Raw genomic sequence first — 19,047 nt, forward strand, 5'->3', positions numbered from 1 at the left:
CTTCTGCTTCTTAAGTACACATTGTTACAAATTATTTTTAAATATATACTACAATTTGAATAAAAAAAAAAATTCTAAAGCCCAAAAAAATTTTAATTATCAATTTTCATTTTATTTCATAATATTAAGTGACTAATCTCCACTTTGATGGTTGTGCACAATCTTTCATTTTATCACCACACAAACGGTTGAAAGTGGTTTCTGGATGAAAACCAAGAATTTCTCGCTCTTCTTGTATTCGAAATGAAAATGTTGACTCATGAGTACCTATAAAATAACTAAAACAAGCAACGAGTTAGATAAAAGTAACTCAACAAATTTAACTAAAATTTACTCTGCTTGTGAGCATATTATTTGATCAATAATAGCAACCCCTCCATCTTTATATGATTTTAAGATTTCCTCATTAGCATCATACTTAATAACATTGTAGCCAATTAATAGCTCTTTTAAATTATAGAACTCTAAAAAAAATTAGAGCAACATTTGTAAATTTTAAAATGCTCGTCAAAGTCTAATTTGTACCTTTATCAGATGCATCAGTTGACACAAACACAAATTTCAGGTTTTTAAGTGATTGAAGTTTTTCTAAAATTTGACTTGCAGCCCACTCTATACTAGGAACCTCTTGTGGACGACCATACAAAAAATCTCGACGTCGCAGATGAACACATAAATATTTATCAAGCAAAAAATTTGTTTTGAATGTATTAGCAATGTTTTTTAAATCTGTAGCAAACTGCATACTTTTTCTAATTAGCCAATACTCTGAACCACCATAATAGTCATGTAAAATAACTTCAGCATGATTAAACATAATTGTTCTAGAATTATAGTAATAATTTCAAATATAAAACTTTTATCATTATTATTACTATAATATTTAATAATTATTACAGGCATCTAAATGCATAATATACTAAGTAGTTAACTAACTTGAATAGATATTTATTGTGTTTAAATGCTAGTAACTCAAATAATAGTTATTTAAAACTTTAATATTACTTCTCTATTAAAGTTTTGATTGCTAAATCAAAAAAGTAACAAAAGTTGACAACTTGTAAAATCATACTAAATTTAAATTATTTTTACACATAAATCTTAAATAATATTTTATGATTTGATTGTAATAAAAAACTACAAGTGTGTTAAACAAAAAGTGTAAAATGTTGTATAAATTATAAGTTATAAGTGGTTCCATTTTTCTGTAACACTATAGGCTTAAATTTACCAAAACTAGGTGAGCTAGAATTAGTCACCAGAGCCGTGAGTAAATTAGAGATTATATTATACCTTTTCTTATACTAATCCGATTTAGATATTACTAAATGTTGAGTTATGAAGATGTTTATAATAAAAATAAAAGCATAGACTATACTACAAAATGCACAAGTAATAATAATTTAAAATTAAAAATAGTTTCTTGTTAGATGTCAATGTATAGTATCTGATACTTGTTTGACCAGTTCACATGGTGCACAGACGGAGGATGACAATCAATAAGATATTTTGATAGTAATATAAAAAATAAATAGTGATAAAAACATTTCTGGCTATTGATGGCCAACAGCCGCAATTTACTACAAATAGTACATAATATAAATTTAATGTTATTTTATAGTAGTGACTGGTTATGCCAATATTTGATAAATATAATACTAATTTTTCATTTTAATTTTAAAATGTTTAAACAATATCCAAATTTCAAACTGTACTTGTATTTTGTAGAAATACTAAGGGGGCTACAACTACTTATTTTAGTATTTAGAGGGCTAAGTCTCTTTAAAACTCCCTCTCTCCAGATTTCTACCTATGTGTTATAAATTTTTTTCTCGAGCTCTTTCTTACTAAGTTATATAATGTGAAGTGACTAAATAGTGTCTGCAAATTTTTACAATTTCATTACACATAATGTGTTGTAAAGTACAAAAATGAATATACCTTTAATCAGGTATTATAAAAGAGTTACTACCTCTCATAATTCAATTTTAAGTATTATTACCTAGGATTAAAATCATTAATGATTTCAATTAAAAGACTTGATGGTCCTTGAAATGATAAACACAAATTCATTAATGATGTTAAATTTGTATAATTCCATACTTGATTTTTCTTAATATCTACACAATCTGTAACTTCCCATTTGTCCGACCAATCATGATTAGGATCTGATAATCCACGGTAATGCTGTAGAGTGACATAAACATCAATAGGTCGTAATCCATTAACTAATCATAAAGTTTGTATGATAATTTATAAATAGTAAATAATACAAAACAATAACAATAAATTAATTGTTAACATAATACATTAAGTATAACCCAATTATTATGCTACTACTCAAAAATATATTCTATATCTTTCATGTTTACTTAAATCAATAAGTTATAGGAAGTCTAAACAATGAAAACATTGGCAGGCTTTATTACAATAAGATACAAATATAAACAAAATAGGAAATCATGTTTTGATGTATAACAATTCTAGTAGACTCAATGGTAGCAAAGAGAAAATCAATACTTCAAATTAATAAAATAACAAATTATCTATATGATAACATTGAGAGTTAATGGTAAAAAAATGTTGATAAAGATGTATAAGCGTTTAAAGAAATATACATTTTACATTTTTTCAAAGACATAACATTTAAAAAAATTTGTTGATAAAAAAATCACCCATGAAACATATGGATTACTTTGTTACATAATTTTATATATTGATTACTATTTAAAAATAGGTTTTGATGTATAAAAAAATATTTAAACATTCTCTAAAAATATTATTTAATTTTGTAATACTTAACATACAAATTTTCAAATAATTTTAAGAACATTTAAATGAATCACTTTATTTTATAACTCTAATTTATTTAGTTTAAGATACATTCAACATCATATTTCAGTTTTCTGATTTCTCCTTTTTATTAATGAGACTATTTATATTTGCGATCATTAAACTACCTTTTTTTAGCAAAATCTTTGTCAATAAAAAAAATATATATACATATTTGACCATTGTATATTCAAAGGAATCTTAATAAATTTTACCATCATGGATTCTAGAACATTTAATTTAAATTTACTTTCAACAAATTCATGAGTCTCAATAATTGGAGTGGTTTTTTTAATTGCATCCAAGTTAAAAAACAAACTCCATGGAAGATTATCTTGATTTATATGCATTGATCGCCAATGATATAACTGATTCCATGGTGGTAAAACCTATAAAAAATAAATTTATATTATAAGAGTAATGTCTTTCAATTAGTTGTAATAAATTAAGAATAATTACTAATATCCAACTATAATTTGAAATTTGATTTAAATGCCTTATAAATGTTGCCATACGTAAAAATACATCACGTCGTAAATTAAATCCTTCCGATTGATTTATATCATACATCACATACCTTTAAAAGAATATTATTTGACAAATAACATATATTAGTAATAATTGGTAATTTTTTAATAATTTAATTATTAAAACTATAAAGTGCATTTATTTATGCAATTATTATAAAAATCTCATATTTATCAAAAAAAATTAAATGGAAAAAGTATAAAATTTTCTTTTTTTAATAATATAACAATCTAAGATATTAAATATTAATAAAAAATATAATTTATCCCACAAATATACTATAGCAATATTATAAAATATGAATAATAAACTTTTACAAAAAATAAACCATACACATTTCACATTTTTTATATAAAATAAATTGTTAAGAAAAAATTATATCGACAATAATCCATAGTCACACAATAATTTAAAACAAGAATTGTAATACTCAAGTGACTGAAATTTGAATATTAGTCTACAAAAGAAATCTTATTTTCTTACCTAGGTAATGTATCTATTAACGAATTACTTTCATCTACAAATTCCGATTTTATCCATACAGACCAAATCAAAATTAACAACAAGGATATTTGACAGCAATGATCAAACATTACACATAATAAAATAAAACAACTCCAGAAACCAATACAATTTTAAAATAATTTATGTTTAAATATACCATTTATTAGTTATAACTATAAAGTGTATTATAGCTCTTTCAAAATAAAATCAAAAAAATTCACATCAATTTCAAATTACTGAATTTTTAGCATACTTATAACTACTTTGACAGCTGTTTTAGATAACTGTTGATAACATTTATCAAAACTGATAAATTATCATTTAAGCGTAGCAAAAATAATATTTAACAAATACACAAATATTTTTTTAAACTTTATTCTTAATATTGAAAATTATTACAATTTAACATAATTTAATGTAAAGATGGTTTTATGAAATGTTAAAATTAAAATTCATTAAAGTAATTAACTATTTATTTTTATTATTTTTTTATTTAATTATCTTTCTCTTCTGCAGTATACATTTTCAGTAACATCATACTTTTAATCGTCAGAGTGACGATTAAAATTATGTTCCGCTCTAACTTTATTGTAAAATTCTGTAAATACAATAATTATAAAATATTTTTAAACAAAAGATATTATTTACCTAGTACACGAAAACAACAAGATGCCTTCTCTAAGTGTATTAATACAATACAAAAGAACTCGAGGAATTCAAAAATGATTCAATATTTTAGGTAAATATTAAAATTACTAATTTTTTTTATCAAAATTTGTCTAAGATTTTAATTATTTTCAGTGTTTCTAGTATACATAGACTACCATTACCTCCACTGGCAGCCTTAGTGATACGTCCAATTGCTAAATTTTTTGCTATGGTTTTAGGCATACAAATACGTCGATGGTATATGAAATTAAGTGAAGAAGAGAAACAAAAATTTTGGTACAATGTGCAAAAACGTCGTAAACAAATATATTACTCAATTTTTTGTGCATTTAGTCTACTAACAATATACTGTACGTTGCATTTAGAAATTGATCCAATTACTGGAAAAAGACGGTTCATAATATTTACCCAACAACAAATGACTGTAATGGCAAATTCTATGGCTAAAGAACTGATAGATGAAAATAAAAGTGCAGTTTTGCAACCATCAGATCCACAGTACAGAAGAGCATTAAAAATAGCTATGCGTATTATTGATGCAAATAAACAATATGATCTTGTAGAAGACCGTAAATGGTTTTTAGTAGTTATTAATGACTCTAGAATTAATGCAATGGTTTTACCAAATGGAATGATAATAGTATTTACTGGATTATTAAATTTAGTCAATGACGAACAAGTTGGAGTTGTGATTGCACACGAAATTGCTCATTGCTTATTAAATCATCATGCTATCAGATTAAGTCGGGAACATTTATTAGAAATGCTTTGGTTAATACCTTTAACTTTAATGTGGGCTTTAATGCCTATTCCTGAAGCTATTTTAGGTTATATATTAGGTAATTATTTTAAAAACTTAACACTGTTATTACCTTACGAACGTGATCAAGAAATAGAAGCTGACAAATATGGCTTATTATTAGCAGCAAATGCTTGTTTAGATGTGCGCCAAGCTTTAGTATTTTGGAATATGATGAATAATATGGATAAATTGAATGATAAAATTTGGTGGACTTCAACTCATCCTTCACACACTAAACGTATAAATTATATTGAAAATTTGATGCCCTATGCATTAAAATTACGGCAGCAAAATGGTTGTCCACCCGTATATCAGAATTTTTGGTCTAATTTTTCTTTTTTCAATTAATATGTTGTTTTGATTATATATTTTTTTTTATATATATCCAGTAGTGTATGCATTGGCAGGGTAATAGAGTTTTACCCCTAGCTATATGGCGTTTTATATTTTCAGCTATATAGTATCCTACCTCAAATAAAATCCTGCTAACGCTACTGTGTATAAATAATGTATTTATCATTATTTAATTATCAATTTGGTTAGATATTTTAACTACAAGTTTGTTGATTAGTTTTAATGGATTTTATCATTTTACTACATAATTTTTTTAGTATATATATTAACATGAGTAAAATAGGCCAATTATTTTTCTAATATATCTATTAAATTTTTTATACACTCTTTTATTTTTTGAATATTTAAATACATTCATATATTTTTTCTGGTGTTAGTGTAATTTTCAAATAATAATGAGATAAATTATGTTTCAAAAACCATAATGGAGGTAGAACAATTAAAAATTTGGTGAACATATTGTGATATAAATAACTGTAAACTTTTTTCTACTCAAAATTATGTACAAAAAAAAATGGCTCAATTAAAACTAGCGGCTAAAAAGTTTTACTAAAAGAGGACACTATGCCTTCTTTAATACACTGCTAGCAAAGAGCATTCTTAAGACTAAATTTTAGAATCTGGGATCATTAGGCTATATCACAACCAAGGGAAAATAGGATTTAAATTTTTTTTGCTTTGCTTATAATGTTTATAATTTTTATTTCTGATATGATGAGCAACAAAATTCAAATAATTATTAACAAAATCCAGTACTAGAACAGGCACATCTGGAGCCATATTAACGATTATAATGGTTTACAGAGTGCCCATATATACTGTAAGTACGGTATATTTGTTTTTTTTATTCATTGCCTATTTTTAAGTGCCAAAAGAATATTTTTTTAGTGGATGACAATTCAATTTAACACTTAAAAATTGTATTACTATAATATGGTATGCTGCCATTCTAACCTACAAAAGGGTATCTCAAAAAGTAGAATATTTAATAAAATTATGTGATAAGATTTACTCTAATTAAATATTACAAAAGTGCTCTTAAGACTTTAATGAAGTATAATTACATTTTGGCTTCAAAAATCCATAGAAAACCACTATATGATCTCATAGAAACAATAAATACTTTTTGTACAAAATTAAAGATACCCCTTTTTGTAATATTATAGCAGCATGAGTGTAAGTAAAAAATTATATTCCTCAAACTAAACCATTAATTAATTTAGTCTCGCTACAGAAACCAAGGGTTCACAAGTTACCGGAATTACAGAGCAACGCGTCTGTTGTCTTATCAATAAACATTATCATATAGTAAACAACATTTATTTTTCAATAATTACAAATCTTAGTTTCTGATTACGTCAAATATAAATTTTTTATACAAAAATTAAGTAGTTATTAATTATGGCTCAATATATGAATGTAGCTGTTGATGAAGATGCAGCTCTCCTACAATTTCCTAAAGAATTTGAAAATGCTGAAACATTACTAATATCTGAAGTATATTTTAAATATTTAAATAAATTATAAATTTGATTAAACGCATAGAATTTTATTTTAGGTAAATATGTTGTTAAAATTTCGAAAAAATCAAAACGAAAGCGCTGAAGAAGAACAGGAATTTTCTGAAGTATTTAATAAGACATTAACATACACGGAACAATGTTCTAAATTTAAGAACAAAGAAACTATTGTTGCAGTACGTAACTTGTTAGCTGGAAAAAAACTACATAAATTTGAACTAGCATCAATTGGAAATCTTTGTCCACAATTAGCAGACGAAGCAAAATCACTTATACCAAGTTTGGAAGGTAGGTTTGATGATGATGAGTTACAACAGATTCTTGATGACATTCAAGCCAAATTAAGTATTCAATATTGATACTTGACTAAGTACAAAACTTATTTTAACATTTTCCTTATATAAAGTTTAAGATTTTTTTTTATGAATTATTCTGATTTATATAATAATTAATGTACAACTATTGTAAATATAACTTACTCAATTCATTTATTGATATTCCTACAAGGTTATTTCATTAAAATAAGTCTATTTATATTTTATCAATAATTTTATCATTTATTTAGTAAAAGTAAATACAATTTAGTGAAGTAAATTAAGTCAGGAGTCTATAATATACAACCCATGGGCCGATTCCGACTCATGGAATCTGTGTGGAATCCATGTGAATCTGCCCATCTCACTTTTAATGATCAAAAAGAATTCATGTATAACTAAGGATACTAATCACCATTTTTTGTTAGATAATAATTTTTTAATAAAAATGTATAGATTAAAGTTATATTCATTTTTATGAATCATAATAAACATTAAGTTTATTGTAAGAAAAAATTATTTCTAATGGTAGATTTTACAAATAACTTTTGTAAGTTAAAAGTAGGAATGGATTAAATAAAATTTTAATTTAATTTTGAATGGTTGAAAACCAGTTTTATATTATTACTTTTTAAGTTAATATAATTTTTAGCTCTAGGAAATATGGATATGCAACATAAAAGAATTCTTATATAAACATTATGATAAAAATAATACTGCTACCCAAATCCTCACCTCTTTTATATCTTTAAATACTAATATTTAAAAAAATTATTTTACAGAACTGGTTATTTACCATACAACATTTTATTTAATCCATTCCCTATTAAATAGTAAAATAATAATTTCCTAATTAACTTTTGAAAGTTACCCTTAGAAATAATTTTTTCTCGCAATAAACTTGCTATAAATATCCAGTTATTTTATTTATTTTTATGAACCATATTATAAAAATAAATATAGTATTAGATGGTAGATCAATATTTTCTTCATAATGGTAAAAACTTTTGCTTGCTGATGTTGAATTGTTCTCAAGTAGTAATACATATTCTTTTTAAATCTGATAATATTTCATTGACAAAAAATGACCCATCAAATTATAAATACTTTTTAAATGACCCACTGTGATTGAAACATTTTGTAATGATGATATAGTACAAACTGCTGTATTGAATGATTCTTTAGCCTCTAATGTGTAGATTCTACACCAATTGTTATAACAAAATTTTCCTTAGCACTTATATTGTACATAAAACAATTTATTAAATTATTTTCAGAAAACAAACTATATTTATTCATACTTGTCTCAACCATGGTAATCATATTTTGTTAGAAAATCAAGACACAATAAGCACAAAAACCTAAATGATAGTAACTTATAAAGTATTTTGGAGATAAAAACAATAGTTGGGACAAGTATAGATGATATCTGACATAAAATTAAAATCACTATCATAAGAAACACTTGTATTCAAATCTGTAGATAGTGTTTAATTTTAAGAAATCGGTGGATTTTTCCAAAGGCAAAATAAATTCCTATTTCCTTATTTTATATATGAATAAATATTAGATAAATTTAACATTATTTATAAAATATTTAATTAATTTGTACAACTTTGACGGGCATTCGCAAAATTGAAGATAGGTCATCAGGACAATTTTTCTTTTTTTTAATTTATAGTACGTCATGAGCTTCAATTTAAATAACGCAGTATTTCCCTATCATTTTCGAAAGTTAATTTGAAAAAATTGATTTTTGTAAAAATTTTAATGTTTAAATTCACTCTTGTTGACAGGTAAAGGGTTAGGTTTTTAAAAAAAAGTAATTTTTTGGAGTTTTCCTCCACTTCCAGGAAACTAGGGAAATTTTTAAGAGGGATGTATTCAACTATATACGATTTGTGATCTTTTGATGTATTGTTGAAAGAAATCAGTTCAACGAGAGCTGAGAAAAAGTGGCCACAGACATAAAAAACACATCCATAGTAAAATAAATATCTTCTCAGCTTCGAATCGAATCTAAAATATAAATAATGCAGTCACTAATAACACAGAATCAATTGACGATTTGATAATTACAAAAAAAGTGTTGGAAATTAATTTATTAATTCAAGTAGAAGATTTAACTTATAGACAGATTATATTAACTCGTGGATAATATTACTATCTACGCTAGTATACTAGTAACACTTGAACGCACGTTTAGTACGCATCGAGTCTGTGCGTTGCATTTGTCACACTCCCATATGTATAAACTTCTCCACCGATTCCAGTGTTTAAGTATACAGATCACCACAGTCACAGTGTACAAACGCTTGTACATGTATTTATTACTACGAACAAATGTAGAAGTCGCAGCTGAAAGGTCACTAGACCGTTTACTATTACACGTATGCTTGTATGTGTGTGTGTGTTGCTGCGAACAGTTAATATACAGAGGCCGCCGATATTTACAATAGCAAAAACTGTACAGTAGTTAGTAAAGTCATCTCGTATGTTTATATATGAATCCTACTTGATAACGATAAAAATTTATGGTTGATGAGATCAATGAACTTGTAAGTTAACAAAAGAAAAAAATTAATTTTCCAGATCAGTGAATATAGTACAAAAGTAGACGCCACGTTTGCAAATTTGATAAGCACCAAGCTCATGTTCACGTGCGTACTGTGTACAAAGTTTGTGTTAATTTTATCGATTTTTACGTTTAAAATAATATTAGTCTCAAGTACTCCACTTTTCAGTCTACATACTCTATGCTCATTTATGTCCATGTGTCGTACATTATGTTGTTACGCCTATACATCATATTTAATACATGAAAAATTATACACTTCTGTAATTGCTAGCTGGCGATTTTGTAAAATTTGCAACTTTGTACAGACTAAATGTTCTTATTATATTCAGATTTATAACTTGTTCTCCAGTAATTTTTAAAATTAGGTTTATAATTTGTTTTTAGCAGCCTTTTAAATTATTTCTAAATAATTTAAAAGGCGGCTAAAAAGTTATTTTCATAACTTAATGACCATTTATAGAAGTTTATTTTTTTTGGCTAGCCTGTACGCTAATTTTAAGTAATTCTTCTACGAATTAGCTTTATCTAAAAAAAATATTTCTTTTTTATATCAGAGTCGTCAAAAAACACGTTTAAAACATAACAACACTTGTTTGTATTGAAATTTAATACTAAAGTCCAATAAATTAGTTATTCAATTTTTGACCAAAATTACAGCCTCTCATTTTTTGACTCCGTAAAAAACATTTTAGTATGATATATGAATTTGTATGCACATTTTCTAAAATCATACACTATTTGTTGTGTAATAATTGATTAATGCTTGAGCATATGGCCCTATTAGCCCCTAAGTATGCCACTGATTAAATTAAAAAATGTGTCCCCAAAAATTGGTTCATTACCATACAAAAAATATTATGAGTAAAAAGTTAGAAGACAACTGTAACTGTAGTTGATCATCAAAAAATTAAATTCATATCGCACCAAAATACCAGTTAATACAATAGATATAAAGTTTTTTCGAATAATAATTGATTAAAAAAAAAAAAAAAAAATGCGTAAAAAATATACACAGCATGAATATAATATTTTTTTTTTTAATTAACTTTTCAGTTTATTATTTTCTAGAATTACTATTATTATTTTTTATTGTAGTGCAAGTACACTTTGAGTAAAAATAGCAAACTGGTAAAAATTTATAAAGGTGGGTTGGGTTTAGAAGAAAAATAACCCTCAGGAATTCATAGTGTCTAGACATATCACCCCAAAATAACGAGTTTTAACAATAAATGTTAAGCTATACTTGAATAATAGTTTTTGACGTGTCAAAGTAAACGTCATTGTTAAAAATGTCTTAACGTCTTATACTCACACAGTAAAATATTTTTTTTTTTTATAGTAGTATTTCATAAACATTCTAAAATTCAAGCACTTCAACTGAACGTTTTTAACACGTACAATGTAAAGAAAAAATTTTATGAGTAAAATTATCGTTTTTATACTAAAACAGTACGTATTCCAGTTTTTGAAGGTTTTCAGCATAATCAAATCCAATTTAAATTATACTTATGAGTCGTGATTTTATTTTTGTAAATTATACTGATACTAAAAAGCAAATTTGTAATCTTGGGTAAGTATTCTCCAAAAAATGATAATAAAAATTTTTTAAAAATTACCAAACAAGTTTTTTGCAGTTATAATAATAATAATGGCTAATGGCAACTAAATACTAATAAACTATTATTTTATTTACTTAAAATAATTAAATATTATTATTATATAAATAATGTCTTCAACCTTTTGTCACTTGTAAAATATGACATTTTTTACAAATAATACTAAATTTCTTATATGATAATTTTGATTGTATTTATTTCAAATGTAATTGCAATAAAAGAAAACACCACAGATATAGTATTTTAAATTCTGATATCCTTAAAAATATACATAAATACTGTGTCTTTATATTTTTATATCATATATCTTTTTACTTTCATAAAAATAATATTATTTAAATTAATATTATCCATAAGCCCTTTCCCTTTACCTTCCATTTTACGACAAACCATACCTATTACTATTTGATGTTAACAAAAAAATTCATAATCATACACCGTATATCTTTTTACTTAAATATTATAACTAAACAAGCATAAATAACTCACCTGTTCTATCTCATTCATGTGCTCAATCCCCCTTTATTCATGATAAAGTATTACAAATTATAATTTCAGCATTCATTTATTCACCCTTTTTCGCATTTATACACCTGAATTCATAGATAATCGAATCACAGAATCTTGTAAAACCGCCCTCAAAACATGATCCATAATGGCGAGCAAAAGTAAATATCTCTCACAGGTTTTCACATTATGCGATATCACCCCAATATACAAAGACCCCCTTCAAACGTACACACACAAAAATTTACCAAAACAGTTGACGTATTGACGTATAAGTGAACTAATGACGTATAGATGCAGTGACGTAAAAGGAAACTAGTGTATTAAAAACAACTTTCTTTTAAAGAATACCAAAACAACCCCTTAGGCTTTTTTAGAAGGAACATTTATACAGCACTATGTGACACTAGTTTTTAAAAAAATATATTAAGAAAAGAAAACCCCTCGAATCACAGAACCCAATATAAAATAAAACTCAAAATAAGGTTAAGATTACAACACAATAATTTATTATTCTTCTCTAAAACATTTATAAAAATCAATACCTCTAATATTTCTCAATTCACACAAAAAAATACACTAGCTTAATAACACATTTATTTCTGGTTTTTGCAATAATATATAGTAGCCATGAGTCACTATTTTTCTTCGCGTCTTCAAAGTACCACAAAGATACTAAATAAAAAAATAATAGTCAAAACTTTATTGAAATGATTAGACTACAAACCGATAGAATAATGCTACATATGTCTATAAAAAGTTATAACACATTCGAGACACTCAATCCCTATTTATGCCGTTCGTGGCACATATATAAGGGCCGAAGGCCATGTTTTTTTGAAGACTGTTTCTATTTTCATTAATAAATCATTTTCCTAAATAGTTATATTAGCTATACAACGCGATAGTGTGAAACATGGAATGGTTGGATTGTTTAATATATATTATATATAATATGTATATAAGTGCAAGTTTAATTCATGCTTTCAGACCACAAACAATCTGTGGTTTAATAAACCATTAAGATAAATTATAGAATTTTGTAAGGATATTTAACATAATTTATTCAATATTATTCAAACCCCTAGATCAATCTACTATTATGTAATAAATATTATTGTTTATTTTATTTATTTGACTGTTACCCTTATATGTTCAGCCACCGTTTATTCACCTTTTTAAAAATCCATTTAAATTACATTCCATTATAATTATTTCACCCTATTCCACCTTTTCCTTTTATATTTTATTCATAATTTATTTATATTTTTCTTTTTAATTTAATAAGGATATTTAACATCATTTACTCAATATTGTTCAACTCTATAATGACTATTTCATTGCACCCTTATCATTTTATCGTAGACTTTTATGTTTATTTTATTTACTCAACCATTACCCCTATTTTTACTGCCACCGTTCCCCGTCATTTTAATTATTTATTCAATAATAGTTTAACGACCTTTGGTTTATTAAAAATAACTAGTACCTCCCAACTTCAAGATTATAATTTTATAAATTTAATATTACGATACATAATTTGTTGTAATATGCTCTTCACTATCATAATATGTGATAACAGTGAGTGTCCTTGTTCGAGTCCACAATAATAGTATTTTATTTATCCTTTTCGTTTAGGAGTATCAACACTGATACTTATATATTATACTCATATTCATAGAAGAACATGACCTTTTCGACTCAAAAATGTAAATAAATAATTCAGAAAAATATTTAACAAACACATACTGATTAATCATATTATATTATACATGATTTAAATCAATAATTAGTTTTATTTGAATTAATAATATTGGTCGCTAAAGTGACCAATATTTATAAGTATAAATTATACTTGTTAATTTTTTTTACTCTAATCTTAATACTTAAACGCAATGTATCAACCAGAAATGATTAGCAGCAGAGGGAATACATCTATCAACTCTAAAAATATTTTACATGTCGATGCTGATGGGAATCCGACACCAAAACCCCATTTATGCCGACCACGTATTAACTGACCACTTACCTATTATAAAAAGACTAAGGGACTAGCTACTGATTATGATCCTTCACTTTTTGATGGTTCACTTCTTTTCATCTGTCAAGTTATCACTTTAGTTTTTCTCATACAGTCTATATCAGTGTATTCTTTGTATGTTTTCCAATATTTAGCTTAACTTCTCTCGCTTAAGTTTAAAAACTTAAATTTGTTAAAATAATTAATATTTTGTTTAGAAATAAATACGCTTCTATAATTCAGAAATAATTTTCTTCTCATTACCACACTTCCTCTAATTTAAACAAACCCTTCGAACAACTACAAATCACTAGCTGTGATTTTATTGTCGTTTCAGTTTGGAATATTAGATGAAAGTAGTTTTAACACGCTAACTACAATAATTAAGTAATAACTATAAATCAAAGTACTTGTATTTATAATGTCTTTACGAGTGATGCTTTTATCATTCTTTATTATTAATATCACCCGATCTTCTTTATTTTTAGTTATTACAACTCCACAATACTTGTTTTTTTATGAGTTACGATAAATCTATTTATTTTTATTAAAAAAAAAAATTATAACTGTTATAAATTTTATCTGTTTAAATCCCCGACTCACTAAAATTTGTATATATATTTTTTAGAATTTCAGTTTTAATAATTTTATTGAGAAACGATTTTTTTTTTTTATAATTTGGAAATTATATCTCTTCAAAATCTAACATGATTTCTAATCATATTTTATTACAAGTAATTCATGTAAAATGTCATCTCGGAGATTTCTGCTATTGTTACATTTGTCTTAATCTCACTAAATTTTTCATTTTTACTACAAATTTTTTTTAATTACAATATTGATATTGTTTACACAATGTTAAACTAAATTTTATTTAAGAAATACATGTATTTTAAATCATTAGTCAATATTTTTGTTAAGAAATATGGATTTATAATAAAAAAATATTTATAACTTGAGGGGCGTAGTTTTGAGGGTTCAAACCACCTCTAAATTGACTTTTTTAATTTTTAACCTTATTTTTTTCATGAAGTAAAAATTATATATTATAGTACATTACAGTCACGGTGAAATAAAATTTTGTTTTTATAAGATTAAGTCTTCAAAAGTGTTTTTAATATTTGACAGTAGTATTAAAATATTATGGGTTTTTATGAATACACTTGGAATAGTTTATTTTATACGTACTTATTTTAATGATATAATTGTAAATTTAATACTAACATAAAAAAATTAAAACCACCCCCAAAACAAAATTCTAGGTACAGCCCTGATAACTATAGATAATTTTAATAATCTATGCGAAATTTTCTATTAAAAATTATAACTTACAATTTAATAGATGGATCATTCTATAACTTAAGTTTTCTATACACATTCACTTCAAACACTCAATAATGTCATAATATACACGTTGTATTATTATTGTTACCATTTATTACTATTATAATATAATAATTAACAAATAAAATTACATGAAATATGTAAAAATATATAAATATAATTCATATAATTTTGAAACAGGAAGTAATAAATAATATGTAAAATATTATGGAACTAAAAGTAGATCATAATAAATGTAATAAATTACTACAAACGGATAATAAAGGATTATGGATGCAACGGTAATCACTACTTGTCTATGAAGATACCTCTAAAATTAATATAAAAAGCCAAAATAATGTACAGTTTTGCTTTTACGCGTTCTTAGTTCACATTTCAAACTGAATTCATCTATCAGCTACGATTTCCAGTGTCAGTAAATCGAATACACATGCAAGAAATGATTCACCACATGTATATCATGCATTTCATAGAAAAAAGAACGTATCTATATTTCAGGATTACTGGTAATATCAAGGTAGAAAAATAATAATTTCACCAAAAATCTATAAGATTTAGAGTTAAGTTTTGTGATTACATTGTTTAAGTAGGGTTTGAAAATCCCACCTATAATTTATAACCGACAGTACTTGTGGTATTATTGATATTAAAGCATGTGATGACTGATCACAATAAATTATATTATTAATAAATGAAATAAATTATATTATTAATAAATAAAGAACACTTTATTTTTCATTTTTTATCTTTCTTACAAATCTTTGTACGCATACCCCGAGAGATATTGTAAACAAATAGTAACCTTCCCATAATTTTTTTAATTCTTTCTTTTTTAGTTACTTTAATAAACAATCAATTAATTTCATACTGATGTTTATTGAACAAATATCATCTAACTAAAATTATACACACATCTACTTCAAATTAATACTTCTAAAATACAAATTATTGTACTGAAAACATTTTATCAATAAATAAAATTATGCACAAAAACATTAGTTTGACTATTTAAAAACGGTAGCACAGTGGGGTCGAGGCACAGTGTGGACGAGGCATAGATGGGACAAGTATAGATCAGATATCATCTATACTTGTCCCATCTAGATAGGATAAGGAACGAGCATATAAGAGGAAGTATAGGTGTTGCGTCAATCGTGGATAAGATGACAGAAAATAGACTTAGATTGTTTAGTCATGGTATGAGGAAAGAAGAATCGAAAGCTGTAAGAACAGTTATAGAAATGAATGTTGAAGGAAGAAGAGATAGAGGAAGACCAAAAAAGAGATGGAGGGATGCTATTGAATGCGATTTGAGGACAGCTGATGTGAGCGTAGAAGATGTGGGAGATCGTGTCAAGTGGAATCTTAGGATAAGGGTGCCCGACCCCAAGTAGTTGGGATTAAGGCAAAGAAAAAGAAAAATATTACCAGATATTCCGGTGGCAATTGACATAATATGATTGTTATTTCGGAATGTACAATTTAGCGTTTAGTTGGGTTTAAATAATATAGCGTCAAATCAATTACCTACTCTATCGGTTGTATCTCAATATACACTACACTTTAATGATACAATAAATAAATAAACTCACACATACACACATATGCATTTATAACATTGTGTCTAATGTAAGTATAACATGATAAAAAGTAACCGTAAAATGAAAAAAATGGAATATAAATTTTATTACTCATATTAAATGTAATGTAACTCGAAAAATATTTGTTTAAATGAAAAAATATAAGATTATATTTTTATTTATAATTGTCTTTTAAACAACTTTTGTGCGAAACTTTTTTTTGTAAGTTAAATATTTTTTTTTGAGAAAATTAAGAAAGCTCATATTTTTGAACTTTTGCGAGGATTTAAAAAAAAAGCTCAATTCCAATCTTGAGGACTATTAGTATGTCATTATACATATTTTAATTCAACTTTTAAAAAAACAAAATTTTTTCCGCAATTTTTCCTTTGTTGACTGGCCTAGATGTCAATTTTAAACTTGTAATTGAGCTAAAAGTTATGGTAATATATTCAATTTATTTTACTATAAACTTTCATAAATCTTTATCAAAAATTTTTCATCAACTTTAAAGAACCAAAAAAATAGGTTAAAATTGAAAATTTGGACTGATTATTTTTAACATATTAAAAATCAAATCAGTAATAATTTGAAAACAAATTTTTTTTTCTTTTAATTATTATTTTATATATATAATTAGTAATAATATAAAAAATTAGAAGTGATAGAAATAGTCTACTTGCAGATTTGAAAACAACGCGAAAAGTTGATTTAGAAAAGTATATTTTTGCTTCTGATGAAAGTTCCTTGTAGTCCAGTGCATTTTTTTATAGTAACAAACAGTTTTTATTGAAAATTATTGTATCAAGCCCTTTAAATTTTTATACACGTAAAAGTAAAGCAAAATATAACTTCTTTATTATTTTTATAATTTCTCCGTTTAAATTACAATATTAAATATCAATTTCATACTAAATTTAATAATTATAATTAGTATATATTCAAATATTATATTTTAAAATCAAAGAACTACTAATCATGATATAATTAAAGAAATAAGAGTTGATGTTGCTTTTGGAATAATCCACCAATTGCCTAATTAAAACAAAAAAAAAAAAAGTTTGTTGGGAATTTTTTCTGCTATTCTGCAAAATTACTCCTTCGTTGACTAGAATGAATCATTAAATAGAAAATTTTATGAGAATTAAAACAATGTTATTTTTAAGATTAATATGCAGTCAGAAAGTTTTATAATTATTATTTATTGTAAATTTATCAGAAAAACTCATTATTTTTTGCATTTTTATCGTAATAGAACACTTAAATAGAAATCATAGTAATCATTTCTAAGTAATTTTTGATATTTAAAAAGATTCTACTATTGAAATATCCAGAACTGAATTAATTTTAATGATTTACTTTAACTAAAAAAAAAAAAGTTAATATTTTGAATCCCTCTTGTGGGCAGGTAAAGGGTTAGATTTATAAAAAAAACCAAATGATAGATAAAGACATGCATCTAAATAAAAAAAAATATACTGATTTGGTCATTTTTGATAAAGTTATAACAATTAACAAAGTTATAAGTTTTATACACTGGACTACAAGGAACTTCCATCAGAAACAAAAATATACTATTCTAAATCAACTTTTCGCGATGTTTTAAAATGTGCAATTAGACTTTTTCTATAACTTCTAAGTTTTAATATTATTAAAAAATAGTTTTTACATATAAAAAAAAATAATTAAGAACAAAAAAAATTGTTTTAAATTAATACTGATTTGATATAATATTTAATATTAATTTGATTATTAATAAGTTAAAAATAAGGAAAATGACATATTTAACCAATTTTGTTAATCGTTTAAAGTTGATTGTTGTAAATGTTTATAAAAAAAAAAAAAAATTTATTTTACCATAACTTTTAGCTCAATTGGT

At 24.9% G+C, this 19,047-nt stretch overlaps 3 protein-coding genes across 5 annotated transcripts; 2 read left to right on the forward strand and 1 right to left on the reverse strand.

Moving 5' to 3' along the window:
- Window positions 1-72: 72 nt before the first annotated feature.
- On the reverse strand, window positions 73-12,346 carry LOC126902210 (GDP-fucose protein O-fucosyltransferase 2). 2 transcript variants are annotated; one of them, XM_050679251.1, is made up of 7 exons: window positions 12,207-12,346; window positions 3,292-3,409; window positions 3,083-3,221; window positions 2,003-2,228; window positions 526-824; window positions 335-464; window positions 73-278 (listed from the first exon to the last, which is right to left on the reverse strand). In XM_050679251.1, exons 2-7 carry the CDS (start codon window positions 3,400-3,402, stop codon window positions 125-127), a joined length of 1,059 nt encoding a protein of 352 aa, XP_050535208.1. In that variant the 5' UTR covers window positions 3,403-3,409; window positions 12,207-12,346; the 3' UTR covers window positions 73-124. The 2 variants fall into 2 exon arrangements, with proteins under 2 accessions (XP_050535208.1, XP_050535207.1); XM_050679250.1 differs by lacking the exon at window positions 12,207-12,346 and adding an exon at window positions 3,844-4,107.
- LOC126902209 (metalloendopeptidase OMA1, mitochondrial-like) lies at window positions 4,208-5,765 on the forward strand. 2 transcript variants are annotated; one of them, XM_050679249.1, is made up of 3 exons: window positions 4,208-4,324; window positions 4,517-4,603; window positions 4,666-5,765. In XM_050679249.1, the coding sequence occupies exons 2-3, from the start codon at window positions 4,587-4,589 to the stop codon at window positions 5,681-5,683; spliced, it is 1,035 nt and encodes a 344-aa protein (XP_050535206.1). In that variant the 5' UTR covers window positions 4,208-4,324; window positions 4,517-4,586; the 3' UTR covers window positions 5,684-5,765. The 2 variants fall into 2 exon arrangements, with proteins under 2 accessions (XP_050535206.1, XP_050535205.1); XM_050679248.1 differs by lacking the exon at window positions 4,208-4,324 and having other exon boundaries at window positions 4,339-4,603.
- On the forward strand, window positions 6,146-7,989 carry LOC126902214 (DNA-directed RNA polymerase II subunit Rpb4). The gene is made up of 2 exons (XM_050679255.1): window positions 6,146-7,186; window positions 7,248-7,989. The coding sequence occupies exons 1-2, from the start codon at window positions 7,091-7,093 to the stop codon at window positions 7,566-7,568; spliced, it is 417 nt and encodes a 138-aa protein (XP_050535212.1). The 5' UTR covers window positions 6,146-7,090; the 3' UTR covers window positions 7,569-7,989.
- Window positions 12,347-19,047: the final 6,701 nt, after the last annotated feature.

Source organism: Daktulosphaira vitifoliae, unplaced genomic scaffold (genome assembly GCF_025091365.1).
Source record: "Daktulosphaira vitifoliae isolate Bord-2020 unplaced genomic scaffold, ASM2509136v1 Scaffold_3, whole genome shotgun sequence".
NCBI lineage: Eukaryota > Metazoa > Arthropoda > Insecta > Hemiptera > Phylloxeridae > Daktulosphaira > Daktulosphaira vitifoliae.